We start from the raw sequence: 17574 nt of genomic DNA, 5'->3' as shown, positions 1-17574 counted from the left end.
TAGAAACAAATTCTATTCTCTCATTGTAATCCTAAGTATGAGAGAAAATAAACCATAGGATAGGGACCTCCCTGGTGGCCCAGTGGTTAAGATTCTGCCTTCCAATGCAGGAGGTGTGGGTTCAATCCCTGGTCAGGGAACTAAGATTCCACATGCCTCATGGCCAAAAAAAGCCAAAACATAAAACAGAAGTAATACTGTCACAAATTCAATAAAGACTTAACCCCCCCCACTCCACAAAAAAAAAGCTATTTAGGATATTGACAATACAGAAGTAAAGATTAAGTATTCTAATGAAGCAGGCAAAGATGCCTATTTACAAACATACAATCTGCTAGATAAGTGGACAATATAGGTTGATTTCCATCACCAAGAATTAAAATAGTAAGTGGCATAACAGTTGTGCCTTATAAGTTATGAACTTCATAAAAATAATAGGAGAGAGAAATCTATGCTAGTAAGGCCATGAAACAATAGGGAACAGAACATATAAATACAAATCCTCCCAATGGGGGCTCCAAGGTTAACACCACCTGATGCTTTGGCAAAGGCCTACCTACAGCCAGAGGCAGGGAGGACTTGGGTAGTGGGGGCGGCATGGAGGCAGGGGCTCCACCACAGCAAAGCGAACGGTGCACGATCCAACACGGAGGAAACCACAACTGTGGCTTCTCCATTGGAACAAATTCTTATTTCTGTTAGAAGCTATCATCTGTTTAATATAAATGAGATATTTAATGAAGTTCTGAATTGTAGACTTATCTCGCCCAGTTTGATAAGCACTGGGGAGATTTAATGCATCGAAGGGTCAACACAATTACAACTGGAGGCACGTCAAACTGCAGGAGAATAATAAACGTGCAGTGCTGGTGAATTAGACTCAATAAGGTTTAAATTGTGAAATGAGGATTTGTTTTATTAGTTTCTTTTTTTTAATTGCAGATTACAACCGACAGCTTTACTGAAAAGAAAATTAAATACTCAAGGTCTTGGATATAAAAAAAATAAAAAAATATTTTCTGAAAGGACATGATGCCATAATTCCAAGGGACTCTGGGGAGGTAAAAACAAAAATAAACACAACAAATACCTGATATCTTTAAAAATAGACAGGCATAAGTATTTTTAATGAACACAATATTAAAGAGACTCGCTATACATCTCAACATGCAAAACCTGCATCCTACACAATAGTTTATTTTATCATAAGACAGACAACACATCCGTGAGTTTGCTTAACAAATACATTTAATTGAACTACATAACGGCAAATTTTTTAGATAATAAACTCTTTATAAAGCACCATTATGAGAAACCCCTAAATATCCCGAGAGGCTATTTTAGAATTTTATAAAGTCAAGTAAAAATTCCATTTAAAGAATAGTACACGCAGGCTTTCCAGAGAAAAACAATAAGATGCCTATTCATTAGGAAAGTCATAGTTGAGCACTTTCCTGGGAAAGCATCTGCACCTCCCCACCTCCCTAACTGTGTCTAATTTCCATCTCAAAAGACAGATTTAAATGAAGACATCAATGGCCTCCTACATAAATATTTAACAGAAGATACAATGCCTTTTAATTTCTTAAAAAAAAAAAAAAGGATCGGAGTACAGAGTTTTGTTTTAAATCTTTTGATGATTCTTTTTGTTGTTGCAAGCAAAGAGTTTAAGAAAGAAGAGTGTATCACATTGGAGTGTGGGAGGGGCCACTCCAAGGAAGGTGGTCCTAGAAGAGTGGGTGGCCTTCCTGCAATATGGTTTGCTCCCAGGCAGACCATATATTTTCCTTATATGAAACTCTTATCAAATTAAGCTTAATTCCAAGAGGACACCAAAATAAAAGCACTGCAATTTTCACTTTGTCTTTTCAGCTGCAAAAAAAATGTTCTTCCATGCAACACAATTCAGTCCCAAGTAGGAGCAGAAGTTTGGGACCCCATCAACTCCAGTGCTAGGAAAATAGGAATGCCTTTTCACCCATTAAAGAGAATTCAGCTCTAGGCTGCAACAAGATAACCTATACTGGAGGTCAGCATGAAGCGATACAGTCTTTTCCCAAAGGAATGTGCAAGTGCACGTCACGAGCCAAGAAATAGCCTATACTCTTTGACCAGTCTATTCATTTCATTTTCCAGTTGCTATCCTCACAAAGTAAGAAGCTAAGTGAATAACAAAGATTCATGCCAATCAATAATATCAGAACTTCATTTACGAAGGCATAAACATTGGGAATTACTCCATACCTAAGAACAATGGAAATACAGCATTCTCTTAAAAACATATTCAAATGATCATATGTGGCTTTTATAATCAGGAAATAATAAGTGCTATTTAATAACAAAAAGCTGGATACTGTCCGATGAACATGCTTTATATTATACACTTGGCCTATTCTTCCTGGGAAAAGGTGAAAGATTGGTTTCTTTTTAAAGATGAATACATTATCTATAGGGCTTTGTAAAATCTCATGTTGTTGTAAGTGTGCATTAGCAGGTCAAATTATGTCTTTCCCATAAAGAGAATGTATCCCACCATCTCAACTATAAACAGTGAAAAGCTGGCACAGATACGGCCCTAATCCCCTTCAGCAAGCCTAAAACTGGGTCCGAGTTAGTAATTGGCACAATCTCATTATCTGATATTTCAGTCTTTATAAGCTTATTCTGTTTTATCCCCGATTCCTGGCACAGAGCAGGCACTGGGTGAATAATTGGATGAATAAATTCATTTCTGAGTGAATGACTCAGAGTTTCCTTAAAATGGTTTAGAGAGATCATACATATAGGCCATGTGGAAGCAGGCCCTTAAAGCTGAGGACACTGCACAACACTGGAAGTAAAAGAAAGTTGATTGAGATAAAAAAATCACACACTGTAGAAAATACTGGTTTGGTCAAAAAGTTCGTTCGGGTTTTCCATGCCTCTTAAAGGGAAAACCCAAACAAACTGCTTGGACAACTCAATACTAATATCCAAAGGACGAGTTAACACAAAACAATGGATAAAAAGATGGGGTTTAACTTTGGAAAAGGGTGACCAGAGTTTCAGGGCACAGTTCCGAGTTCTGCTTTTATGAAGAACCATTGCTAACGACCGGCACGTCTCCATGTGGTTGAGAGCAAGGACCAGAGTGTAAAGCAAGCCTGGACGTGGCAGACGCAGAACAGATGATGGCCTACCTGACTCAGGGTTACTGTCCACACTTCCCAACATAGCCAGAGCAGCAACTGCCCAAACAACGCACACGCCATCAGACCCTCTCGTGCGCCTAAGAGGGATGGACACCTTGCTTCTCGATTTCTTAAATTACTTGCCAGCATTAAGCACATCATTTGACCTCCCTGTGTTTATTTCTTCACACATAAAGAGAATCATAAATGACACCTTAGGCTCCTTTCTATTCTAATATAGCTTTCTAATTCTAAGAGGATTAAACTGCGAGAGAGAATTCATTTTAAAGTAGTCCTTGGTCAGTTCAGTGAGTTTTGACAAATTGATAAATCCATGTAACATACACCTCTCTTTGGATAAAGGGCATTCCCATTACCTTAGTATATTCCTCCTTATTATTTCCCACTCAATCCCACCTTGCTCAAAAGCAACCAATGATATTTTCATCCTAGTTTTCCCAGTTCTAGATTTCCATATAAATTAAATAATGTTGATAACAATAATAATATTAGTAACAGTATGAAAAATTAATAATCCCAATTGATATCAGCTTATTCATTGCTATAAAAATGCCTGCTGGGATGATTAACAAGAGCTTATTAAATCTATAGGCCAAGTAGAGAGAACTGATACTTCAATGATACTGAATCTGCTAATCATGTATCACTCCACTAATTTCAATCTAACTTAATTCTTCAGCAATGTTTTATAGAATTATGAGTACAGAGACTACCTAAATTGTTCAATTCATCCCAAAGTATTTTACAGTTTTTGATACATAGAACAGGATCAGCTTGCTTTGTGGGAAGACGGGTTTTACTGCAGTGTAAACAAAATGGGTTGAGGAGGAGATCCTTCAGGGAGCGGCAGCACAGAGGCCTGCTAGGTGACTGGGCAACTGCAGGGGATGGAGGAGAGCCAGGGAGGAGAGATTCCAGAGGAGGAGGTGAAAGAGACAAGAAAGGCATCTGAGAGGTCAGGGTCACCCCAGATGCCCAGCTTCAATTGAAGAAACAGTAGAGCTATTTCTTCGGGGAAGGACAAAGGTGGATGAAGAGCTCGAGGAGGAACTCAAGGAGGAAAAAGCAGAGGTGCCTCAGAGACACACCAGTAGATGTCTCCACTGAAGAGGGGGTCTGGAACTAGAATAGGGCCCTGAGATGGTAACGCGATCACAGGATTCATCACAACGAACACAGTACCCGAACACCAGGGAACAAAGGTCTCCCAGGGAGCGTGTGCGGAAGACACAGCCTAGGAAACGCCCTGAAGACTACTAACCAATAAAGGAATAGGCAGAAGAGAGCAACCTTAGAGGAGACAGAAGGGCCAGACTGAAGTAGGAGAAAAATGGAGAGAATTGACAGGAAAGGATTCAAGAACGAGGCAGCGTTCACAGACTCCTGAGAAGTCAAGAGGAAGAGACGGAGGAACATCTTCTAGAAAATATCTCGAATGTGCTGTACAGAAACAAAGAACAGAGAAGTGCAGGGGAAGATGTACCTAGGGCAACGAGTTGCCAATTTTTTTTTTTTTTTTTAAATCTTTGGCCATACCACACAGAACGTGAGATCTTAGTTCCCGGACCAGGGATCAAACCTGCACCGCCTGCTTTGGAAGCCCCGAATCTTAATCACAGGACTCCCAGGGAATTCCGCAGAGTTGCTAATTTGTAAAGAAAACATATTGAGATAGCACACAGCACTTCCCACATATAAGCGAGGGCAAGGAAAGATGTGCCAAAGCACAAAAGATGAGCTTTTTGCAAATTTTCATCTTTTCTAGCTTGAAATTAAGTATGCAAACCCTTGATTTAAAGATGAGTCAGTGAAATAAAGTTCTGTGATACTGTCCAAGGCCGGACTACACAGCTGATGGATAGACCCAGAAGGAGGGAACTTAGCACATTATTCTGGGTTGAGGTTCATGCATGACAAGACATGCTCTGGTTACATCAATATTTACGGTAACATAATTTACACAAACCCTCTCAGTAATTCAGGGAGATGTTTCTCCAAAGGTAATATATAATATAAGTACAACAGCAGCAAAATCATGTCTTAAGACTTATGGGAAGCTGAAATGAGCTCTTCTGTCTTCATATAATTCTTTAGTTAAATCCTGTCAGTACAAAAGGCTTTTCACTGGTATTACAAAGAGAACACAGCACTCGTGATAAGATTTTTTTTTATCTAATTGCTTTATAAGCTTACTCTATCCTAAGAAATAGTAATAACCAGCAATGTATGAAAGTGATACCGTAAAGAATATTGAATATTAAAGTCTATTACTGCATACTGCCGCTGTTCCCTTACTTAAATCATTTTCATTCACATAAATTCATATGTAGAAGTGAATGAGACACAAAGATATTGCGGTGGGATTTCAATTCCATGCATCTTACAGGGCGACAGGGGATCAAATCAGTGCCTTTATCAAAATATTTTCAGGATAGTACAGGTTTGTTTGGGGAACAAGAGGGAATCACCTGAACCAGATGAAAGCATGTCTAGATTCAGGATGCTGACCTTGGGTCTGTTTCTTACAGTCGAAGTGCCCATGTAATATTTCAAGCTTTGCTCTGAAGCAAAACTTTGAGAAGGTGATAACAATATGATATACTGTCCAGGAGAACATCCTGGGATGGAACCCGCATCAGTTCTGTTTGTTTTTTATTTGCACTGGGTCTTAGTTGCGGCACGTAGGATCTAGTTCCCTGACCAGGAATCGAACCCAGACCCCCTGCGCTGGGAGACTGGAGTCTCAGTCACTGGACCACCAGGGAAGTCCCCCAGGGTTTTTATTTACCGCTATACCCCCGGGACCTAACACATTTTCTCAGTGAGCATCTGTCTAATGAATACAGTCTTAGGGAAAATCAAATTCTTCCATTTTTGAAAAAGACCTAATAAGGAACAATGTGTCTTGTGAACAAACTGTGGAGATAGCTCTTTACAGGACTTATGTTTAAAACATCAGGGAATGATTTGGAAACCAATAAAAATTACCATTCAAGAAAATCAATCCAGTAGCCTAGCATTTATATCGGAGAAGGCAATGGCACCCCACTCCAGTACTCTTGCCTGGAAAATCCCATGGACAGAGAAGCCTGGTAGGCTGCGGTCCATGGGGTCGCTAAGAGTCGGACACGACTGAGCGACTTCACTTTTTTTCACTTTCATGCACTGGAGAAGGCAATGGCAACCCACTCCAGCGCTCTTGCCTGGAGAATCCCAGGGACGGCAGAGCCTGGTGGGCTGCCGTCTATGGGTTCGCACAGAGTTGGACACGACTGAAGCGACTTAGCAGCAGCATTTACATTCATCATAAAAAAGCTAATGTTTTACTTTCATAGTTTTCCACTATGAGGTTTCTAGTTAAGGTGACACTCTTCTCTTGCTGTCGTGGAAATTAACTTGTTAATTAACATTAAGTCATTCTTCATTTGGAAAATAAAAATGTAAAAGTAAGTCTATGGTCGATAATTTTTCAAAAATTGGTCACCTCTCCACTAACTACCCCCTGAGCTCATAGGTATGTTGCAAAATCCAGTTGTGTTAACTGATTGGATAAGCCATCATCATGACCTGAAAAGCTTTCTTTATATATTAAACACAGATTTTAAAATTAAGAAAAACACCTAAGCAGGTTAGGTATACTTTCCAGTTTGTGCAATTTGCTAAATATTTTCTCTTAGCTGATTTAAAAGTATGGGGAGTTGAACATCAGTAAAGAGAAAAACAACAAACAATACTTTCAGCAAGCAGGTCCCACCTCTTTCCTATAGATGGCACATACTTCATAAAATGTCTTTAAAAAATCGTTTGTTTTTTTTTTCAGGTTCTAATATTTATTAACAAACCTATATTTAATTCCCTTTAAATTTTCAAATGCTCTGCTATTGAAACATAAGTAGTATGTTTCTACTTGGTATGTTTTTGCTATCTGGGAAAACAAAAGCTCACGTCCTTCAGGAAAGAAAACCTTCCCACTCACACCTGGTTAGACACAGCACAGGTGCAGAACCCACCATGGTTTCATGTAGCAGATATCACTGAAAAGCAGGTTCTCCAGAGGAAAATGTCCAGCCCTATAGTAAAGGACGAAGCAGGCCAGGCGTGGGAAAGGAGGCTCCCACTTCTGACCGCGTCACAAGAGAAACAGACTCTCCCCCTTGAGGGACTTGGCAAGAGGCACCCAGTCTAGATAAGCAAGGGAACAAGCAATCGTTGCTTTGACGTTTCTCCCTCCTGGTTCAACACTGCTGAACAGCAGAGAAACTGCACTCTGAGCAGGAATGTGTGGCTCTGTTTTCAAGGTGTGAATCCTGCCAAACAAAGGCGCCTTCCAGATCCCGGCATTAACTGTTGAGGTGGCAATAGAAATATTACACCATGCTCAGGAATATTTTGATCACAGAATGAAGAAAATAAATCACAATCTAATGACAATGAAATAAACTCTAGCCACCAGAGATAATTGAGAATCTTTTGCGGTAAAGCCCAGGGACCTGAAATTCTTCGTCCAGTGTTAGGACAGAACTTGGTACTACGGCCATTTCAGATGCCTTTTGTCTTTCTCATCCTTTACCTCAGTGCATTTGCTTATTCTCCTCGCCACAATGAGCTGGATCATTCCTCGCTTGTTCCCTTCAGTGGACATGGACCTCCGGAGGGTTTCCATGGCATCCTGGTTTGTCTTGCCCAACAGGGATTCTCCATTCACTGCTATCAGTTGATCATTCACCCGAAGCCTCCCATCCTGGGAAGGGAGCAGGTAAAAATAAGTGCCATTAAATAGTCTGTGATAAAAGAAGCTGCTTTCCCCTTCATTAAAAAAATAAAATGAAAACAAAGCAAAAAGGCAAAAAAAAAAAAAAAAAGTGGGGGGGGGGCTTTAATACTAATGGATTATGCCCAATTGAACACTAGCATAATAATGTGTGAGCAGCCCTTGCAGCCTGTGTCTACTTCAATCATTTATACATTTGTAAATCAAGTCATTATCATAATCTGTTTACCAAAATAGCATACTAATTCAAAGGACACAAAGTGATTACTTTCCTGCTTCCACAGACACTCAGAGAGGTTATTTACAACCCAAGACATGCAAAAGCTCCAGGCTATTAGACAACTGCAGAGAAGAGCAGCAACCCCCCCAACAGACAGCCAGGACATTTTCTCTCCTCTGGGAAACAGAAGTGACCCACGAGGAGCGAAGGGAGAGAAGAGGGAGGTATTAACCTTTCCCGTCAGGCAGGTCTGTGCCAGAACCTGAGCTAAGTCTCTGCAAAGATAATCTTCATTTCACTAGCATGAACCTGGGCTGTGAACTCGGAGATCAACAATGAGGAGCTGAAGATAAGACTTTCATCCCCAAATGGCACATCACTGAGATTTCACCAGTTGTTTGATCCTGTTTAGGTTATTAGGCAAAAAGCCAGAAAACATTTAAGTGTTACAGGGGATCAGAATACGCCACCCCAAAACACACCACTTTGGCATATGGATTATTCTCAGTGGAAGGCAAGTGAGAAATGTCAGACACAGAGAAAGGGCTCTGTCCTCGCTGCCTCTGGCTGAACCCAGGGGAGAAGGTCCTTGCTGTGAAGATGCCAGGTCTCTTCTCTCTCACCTGGAAGTGGAGGGCGACCCTCACACAGAGACAGAGACTTACTGAGATGAATCTTCAGAAACAAACCTATAAAAGGAGACTTTTCTTCCAGGGGTTCCCTTCAGAGGTTTACCATCCCATAGTTGACTGCCACTGGAAGCCCAAACCCTCTTTCTTCATCTAATCCCTAACTGTAAAACTTACCACCATTTGCTAAAATGGTATGAGAGTGAGTGAGTGAAGTCGCTCAGTCGTGTCCACTCTTTGCGACCCCCTGGACTGTAGCCCACCAGGCTCCTCCACCCGTGGGATTCTCCAGGCAAGAATACTGGAGTGGGTTGCCATTTCCTTCTCCAGGGGATCTTCCCAACCCAGGGATCGAACCCAGGTCTCCCGCATTGCGGGCAGATGCTTTAACCTCTGAGCCACCAGGGAAGCCCAAATGGTATAAAATGGAAGCTAAAATGGTATACAAGCTTCTAAATCTAACGCTTCCTTAGGTTTTCACATCTTCCTGGGGAGTCCCATACACATAAAATTGGAAATTTTACCATCAGTAAAATTTGTAAACTTTTTCTCCTATTAATCTGTTTTTTGTTGGTTTACTTCACAGGCCACAGAAATGAACATATATAGAGAAAAGGAATGACTTCACCCCAACCACTTAAATGTTTCCAAGGAATAGGGCTATAAATTAAACACTTTTGTGAGTGCGCACAAGCTTGATGAGACTGACATTGGCTTACTTTCGATGCTGCTCCTCCATTGATAATGGACTTGACGAAGATTCCCAAATCTGCGTGGTTCTCTTTCGACCGGTTACCTTTGACACTGACTCCAAGACCAGCAGATCCTGAATCATTCAGCGGAACTTCAAACGTCAGAAATTCCCGGGTGCCGTCAGGTGTGAGAACAGTATCCTCATCTTCTGCTTTCTAACAGGAAACAAAATTGCACAGTTATATTCCAATGTTTCTGTTCTTTTGAAGGACTGCTAATGAGCTAACAGGCACAGTATTTCCACGGAAGTTCCACAACAGGATGCATAACAGCACACACTGCACCCCCTCCAGATGATTCCTGGAGCCAGCTGCTAATATTTTTATGTGACACTTGTTTCAATATCGAAACAAACCTAAACCAGATTCTGAGAAATACAGGAGAAAAAATGAAGCAGAAGGACTAAAGACATGTAGACCCTTAGAGTTTTGGTCTGTTTTTCTTTTTCATGGGGGGTTTTCATCTGTTTATATATTCTAAACCACAGGAGAAAAACAGAAACAGCAGGCAATCAAAATAAATAAACATAACTCATTTGTCTCTTTGTGTTTCACTAGGAATTTTCAGTGTTATTAATAGATTAATGTTCATTAAGGGTGTATCATTTTATTCTCAAACAACAACAAATCCTGATAATACAGCCAACAGAAAAAGGGGTTCATTTTCAGAGAGTTGCTAGAGAGTTTTGACCTTCAACATTTGTGAGACAAAGTAGAGATAAACAACTTTAGAAATTTTTTTTTCCACAGTACTGTATGATACATACTGCAGCTGGTGGATAGTATTCAAGCAATATTATTTAATTAAAGAGTTGTATATGCCAACCTTGATTTTGTAATAGTAGACATCAAGTGTATAAGAAGACTGCTGCAGAACCCAACACACTGGAGATGCAGAAACTTTCCCCAGCTCCTCCCCAAAAGCAAGGAGCCAAGTGAATGCTTCAGGTATAACCTGATTAAAGGCAGTGTGATGACATATAAGTATTTGGACACTGGGAGAGAATGTCCTCTGCCTTCTGTAATCCTTGGTAGTGTTCCCAACTGTACGCTGGCCATCTAGACGTAGGGCACAAGTTCTCTGAATCACAACTAAATGCCTCATCTAAGCTTACAAGTTTTCCTCCTTCTCTTTTCGTACTTTTGGAATATTTCTCCTGCATCCACCTAGTCATTCACACTGAGATTATCAAAATACGCTTGAAGAATGGTTAAACATCTAATGGTACTTAATGAGGCTGGACTATAAGGCATGCTTTGAGGATTGCACTTTTAAGAACTGTTCAGTTACATATGTGTAAGCCTACTGCAGAGCAATGGAACTGTGGGTAGACTTCAGTTTTTTTCTTTGCATCTCAACAAATTTTTTAAAATTTTCTAATAATTATCAAAATTAACATAATAATATAATTGTTAAAAGACATTTGGAAAGTTAATATGCAATCTGAGATATCTCAATCAGATGAAATAATTTTTGAAGTACAGAGTTTATCAGTAAGAGTCTTTTTTTAGATTATCATAATACAAGAGGTACATTATCCAAGTCCACAATAATGTGATTTTTTTGTTGTTTCTAACTTACTAATAGTCAATGCTAACACTCTTTGTGCCATCTGGAAAGATAGCCTCAAAGTTATCAGGACAAGGTATGTTTAAAAAAAAAAAACTCTAATATGTTAAAAATACAAAAATTATATAATAAAGAATATTTTTAAAAGAACTTGAAAAGATACAGAGGGATAGTAATGCTAACTATACAAAGTACCAAAATCAAAATAAATCCTATACCTGTGCATTATAAAAGCCTTCTTACATTTAAAATATTCCCAGAGAATAATTACAGCTCAAATAAAAATCAATGGATTGGGGAAAAATAAACATTATATTCTATTAAAACACTGACATCATATTTACTATGCAAAAGTATCTTTATATATTTGTTTTGCTCTATAAATTTTATTTTCATCCATATGGTTCAAAACAATTGGAGAACATAAATAAAAACCTTGCATGAATGAACATAGCTACCTCAATATAAAATGTTTCTGACGTTTGAAATACAAAATCGTATCAGAACACAATAGAGCCCTTCTAGTTTAAATTCAGAGGAAACTGAAAGATAAAATTCACTTTGTGAATCAGAACCAGTACTTACATTCCTGGGAAAATTGCATTTGAAAAGACACAGAAACCAAAGACAGTCCCTTACAAGGGCACTTTTAAGTCTGATCATTCAGTGCGTTTATTTGCCTCAAATCTGGAAGCTTCTTAATTGTCACTTACTGATTTGTAGCTTCAGTTTGATTTTTTAATGTTTACTTAATATATTGACATTTCCATAATGTTCTACTAAGACTTAAAATTTTCATTTTTCTTCTACTTGAAAAATCAAGATAAGGAGCTGACTGAATACTCGAACAGAAATTTTAATCAAGTTCAAATCATTTCCTGACATGTTGCCCTGCTCCGAACCTGTTTTAAAGGAGACTGTATTCTCCATGGAAAAGTTTCATTTCTTATGAAAACTGCAGGATGGGAGTTTAATACTCTTTCCCAGCTTTCTTATCGAGTCTTAAGTCATTATTGTCATTAAAAACATTTAAGTGAGAGATTGTACTTTTCATTTGATACTGTATTATTAATCCATTTTGCTCTTGACATAAGACTGAAATTAACATCAGTTTTTAGAACTTAATTCTCCAGAAGCAAAATGTTTTTTAAAAATTTGCTCTTCAAAAACTATTTCAAAGTCTACTTTATACAGAATTTTTCCAAAAATCTTACTAGTATGGGGATCTCTTCATTCTGATACAAGGAGAAGCTAATTTTCTATCATCTTCAACTGTTACTCCATCCAGATTCTGTACTGTATCAACTGTTTCTTGAGTCAAGATTTTTTGTAAAGAAACACAATAAATATTTTGTTTCCCTTTAATTTGCTCCTTAAGCCATTTGGACATGAATGTCACTCAAATACACATCATGTCCCTCATATGCACACGTGATTTTTTTCTATCAGTACAATCTGGCATGTTTTCCCTTAGCCATTACTCCATAGGCATTTTTGCCTTCTAATGCCCAGAAAAAAAGAGCATTTTTGCTAAGCATATTAGAAACAGAAAACTTAATGTATAGGTAGTATGAAGGCTATTTATTTTCCCACTAATCCTCAGGATGGCAGAATAGATGCACACATATGTGCAGCGAGACAGAAAAACAGCCACAAGTGATCTGCACTAAAGCCTAGTTTTCCTTTCTGCCCCAAACAACAGTCCCAATAGCCGAGGGGACAGAGCTGGCCCACAGGCCACTCTGAGCCTGCAGTTAATTTGCAAACTTGCTAGCAAGGAAGTAGAAGTTGATTATATTATGTGGCCAAAACATGATCATTGGGCAGGGATTAGCGCTAGGATGCGGAAGACAGGTAGGGCCAAAAAATTTTATGATGAATCTTACAAAATAAGTACGGCATCATATTCTCATGCCTAACTTGAGTTTTCATACAAGTTAAAGACAGAATACACTAACTCAACATCTAGAGTTTAAATAATATGCAAGTATAGCAGACAAATAATAATAACCATTTACAGTTTTAATCAAGAGCAGGATTTTTTAAAGTGAGAGATGGCACTGTGTTTATATTTTTTGCACAAAGGAATAACCCTACAGTTTAAGCTATAGATTTTATTTTACCCCATATGCAAGATGAATGTTTATGCATGATATTTGGGCTGATACTTTAAGGTTAATTCCTCTTATTGGCAAAGTTAAAATGTCACATCTGGTTTTATGTGCTCTTTTCTGATTCAAACAGTACATCTAAAATAAATAACATTTAAAAAATTTTTTAATGTTTTGCTTGATGCTACAAATACTGAGGAGGGAAAAAAAAAAAGGTTTTGTACCATTGTTAATCCGTAATGTGAAGCCAGGAAAATCATTTCTCCAAGAAACCCCACAAACTCCAATTGAGGGACATTCTCAAAGTAATTTACTCTTCAAAAATGAAAACCAAAGATAAACTGAAGAAACACTCTTGATTAAGAAAGACTAAAGAGACATGACAACGAGATGCCAGGCGTGATTGTACAGTGGAAACGGGACCAGAATTTGAGGCATATGTATCCATTCGTTTGTTCACGTCTGCACACCGTGAAGGACACTAACTGAGACATCAGGTAATACAACTCTGTTAAGTCAGTGCTGACTTCATGGCTTGATGACTATAACCTGGTCACATGCAAAATGTCATTCTTTAGGATGCACACACTGAAAGGTTTACAGATGAAGGGGAATTATGTCTACAGTTTATCTCAATTCTGAAACAAATTATACAATGGAAAGGAAAGATGGAGATATTAGAGGGAGGGAGAGGGAAGAATGGAAGAAAATTACATATCAAATGTGGTTAAATATTAACAAAAAGACAAATATACTGGAGCTCCTCAGGCTATTCTCGAAACTTTTCTGAAAGAATGATGTTTTAGAATAAAAATTACACATAGTAATTACTCCAGAATAGTATTGCTATATTTAAAAGTCATTTTTAAAACGAACATATTTTTACTACCAAAATAATCTTTAAAATGATCTCAGTTCAATAGCAAAAAAAAAAAAAAAAAAGAATAAATTTTAAAGATAATTTTTATCACTCTACCATTAACGGAAGACAATAAAAAATAACTAAGATGTATTTCCCAAGGGAAAATACACCAAACATTAGGAAACCTTTAACTTACTTTAGTGAAAGTAGGGAATTTCAAATGACTCCCCTAAAAATGGATACAGATTCATTATACAAAATCATTACTATTTTCGTAAGATCATGAAAAAATCATTCTATCCCAATCTTGGAATAAGATTGTTTTAAAGTAAGTTTGAATCATCTGAATTCAAAAGTATTTCACTGAATCATGACTTTAAGCTTGAGTACTTAAAGCACTAGAAATAGCACGTATTTTATAAAATTCTTTGTGATAATAGCAACATTTGATGGTCAAAGCCAAACTATTATGATTAGTTTAACATATGATTAGGTTAACATATGATTAATGTGTGATTGTAGAAATCTTCAGCAAAAACTCAAATTAGAGAATTTTGTATTCTTCCATCAGTGTTAGCCAGGGGAGCCCATGTTTGATGATCAGAAATGTTTGATGATCAGTTTCTCCCAAAGAATTTATACAAGGGTTTGAATGAAGAAGTACTAACCCATAATTCAACCCCCATTAGGCTCGCTATGTGCTTTGTCTTACTTTGGGCTATTTTTTCCCCAGCTTTCTTGAGATATATTTGACATATAACACTGTGTAAACTTAGGATGTACAAAGTGTTCATTTGGTACAATTATATATTGCAAAACAATCAACACCACAGTTTAGCTAACACACCTCCATCACCTCACAAAACTACAATTTTGTGGTGAGAACATTTAAGATCTACTGTCTTAGCAATTTTTGAGTATACAACACAGTATTATTAGCTATGATCACCATGCTCTACATCAGACCTCCAGAATTCACTCATCCTATGAATAGCAGAAGTCTGTACCCTTTGCCCAGTATCTCCTTTCCCTCACTCTCCTGATCCTCCAGTTCACCAGTCTTATCTCTGTCGGTGTGCAGGTCTTTCATCTCCTTGGTTAAATTTCTTCCTAAGTATCTTTTTTTGATCCTATTATAAGTGGGATCATTTTCTTGCTATACAGTGGGGTCAACATGGTAGGCTCTACTTGATCCACCACAACCATTACATTAATAAGCCTATGGCCAGACTTACTGATTAGCTCATTAATTTTCCAGATCAAGATTATAACCTATCAGTTAGCTTATCCTCAAATTTCCTCAGTGTATCCTTGCAGCTTCTACAGGGAGATCCCCCTGGCTCTGCAAGGGATCCTAAGTAGAGATTTCATGCACGTTAAATTTTTGACCTTTAAGCATGTTTCATATCTTATCCATATGCTCTAGTATCATCTCTAAAAACTATTATTTTCTAAAGCCCTACTTATATTCAGTAGCTCTGAATTTGTTTTACATACAATGATATTCTTACATGGATCTTAAGAAGAGTTCTTGGGGGCCTTCCTAAAGCAGTTTTGCACTGTCCTTTAAAGCCCAAGGAAGAAATTGGTACTTCGGTAAGTTAAGGCCTGATAGCCTGTAGGTAAATTCACTACTTCTTGAGATGCTTAATTTTGTGTCTATTTGGAAGGTGTTTTGGGATAAGATTAACATTTAAATTTGTGAATCTGAATAAAACAGATTACCTTCCATATCATCCAATCAGTTAAAGAAGAACAGAAAGATAGGCCTGCCTGAGCAAGGGGGATGCTCAAGCAGACTGTCTTTGAACTTCATCCACACTGTGGACTCTCCTAGGTCTCTGCTGGCCCACACTGCAGACTTTGACTTCCCAGCCTTCATAATCACACAAACCCATATCTTATAATGAGTCTCTCTATAACTATCTATACATCCCACTGGTCCTGTTTCTCTGGAGAACCCTGGCTAATACATACATGTATTATCTTGTCCAACCTGGATGAGCACAAAACTAAACTGTCAAGTGAAGAAACTTCCCAAAGGCAAGGAGTTTGTTCAAGTCATGGAATAACTTGCTGCTGCTGCTACTGCTGCTAAGTCACTTCATTTGTGTCCAACTCTGTGTGACCCCATAGACAGCAGCCCACCAGGCTCCCCCGTCCCTGGGATTCTCCAGGCAAGAACACTGGAGTGGGTTGCCATTTCCTTCTCCAAAGCATGAAAGTGAAAAGTGAAAGTGAAGTCGCTCAGTCGTGTCTGACCCTCCGCGACCCCATGGACCGCAGCCCACCAGGCTCCTCCATCCATGGGATTTTCCAGGCAAGAGTACTGGAGTGGGATGCCATTGCCTTCTCCAAGTGACCTTGAGCCTATGCTAAATAATTCAGCTTTTCATCCAATTTTGAATGGATAACCTAAAACTCAGTAGGGTTTCTAGCTACCCATTCTGGCTAATTAAAACAAAATTTAGAAGATGTACAAGAATCCCAATTCTCAGACATTTAAAAGGTCTATCAGCCATTGGTACAGCTTGGCTCATCTACCTAAATGACCTTTTTTACAATTTCTAAGACTTAATCAGTTCTGGGAGTCATTATAATCAACTAATTGGGCTTTAGGGCATTCCATTCTCAAGGTGCTCACAAACACCTGAAAGTTTAACGAATATAATGTCAGAGAACTTCACTACGTGAATGAATTTAAGACTTGCCACCAAAAGGTAGAGAGAGACCCTGAAAGCCAATTTTTAAACTGTAATTTTAACATAAAACCTCTAACAGCCCCAAATGGTTTTGCCTATCAAAAGTAGAAAGAGAGACCCAGGTGTGAGACGACCAAAGAAAGAACAATAAACTGAAAACAAAACATTTAGACCAAAAAAAACAAAAAAAACAACCCTTTACCTTTCTTTACCTAGCTTGGAAAAACCCTTATCAGAAACCATTTCCATTTCCATCTCAAGTCTGATTCACATACACACATACCATCTCTTTTGTTCAGGGGCCTGAATGGGTATTGGCTCTGGCATCTATCATGACCACAAAAGGTTTGGGGTGAGGCACAGAATAGAAGGCAGCTGGGCATTCTCAACGGAATACCACCTTTAAAGCCAAAGCCGCTTCTTCCCAGTGGTGATCGAAAACATCAGAGCTAATCCTCAATTTCCTCACCAGGACTGATTACATGTTTCAAAAGAACACGCTTATCTTAGGCATCGTTCTCCATCTCAGATCATCTTAGGCATTAACAGATACAGTTTATTTGTGATGCCATTCACTTTTCCAAAAAGTTCTATGATATTAAGGTTCCAAACACCAAACAGTAGTTCTTCACCCAAGGAACACACTGCAAAATACTTCCTGCTTTTAGTATCTATCTTGCAACTCTTTCATGGTGCAGTTATTGCTATACAAGTTTTTTAATACATATTAAACAAACCCATCAGTCTGCTCTCTTAGGACATTTTG

General features: G+C 38.4%; 1 protein-coding gene across 8 annotated transcripts in view; it reads right to left on the bottom strand.

The window, feature by feature from the left end:
* The window catches only part of PARD3 (par-3 family cell polarity regulator), a 592324-nt gene that overhangs the window by 235996 nt on the left and 338754 nt on the right, over positions 1-17574 (bottom strand). For all 8 annotated transcript variants that reach the window (XM_052651068.1, XM_052651061.1, XM_052651065.1 and 5 more), the window contains 2 exons: positions 9531-9719; positions 7762-7932 (listed from right to left, as the gene is read on the bottom strand). In XM_052651068.1, coding sequence (XP_052507028.1) covers positions 7762-7932; positions 9531-9719 — 360 coding nt within the window. The remainder of the gene's footprint in view (positions 1-7761; positions 7933-9530; positions 9720-17574) is intronic.

This window comes from Budorcas taxicolor, chromosome 13, assembly GCF_023091745.1.
Source record: "Budorcas taxicolor isolate Tak-1 chromosome 13, Takin1.1, whole genome shotgun sequence".
Classification (NCBI taxonomy): Eukaryota; Metazoa; Chordata; class Mammalia; order Artiodactyla; family Bovidae; genus Budorcas; species Budorcas taxicolor.
This window is presented reverse-complemented; position numbering and strand designations above follow the sequence as displayed.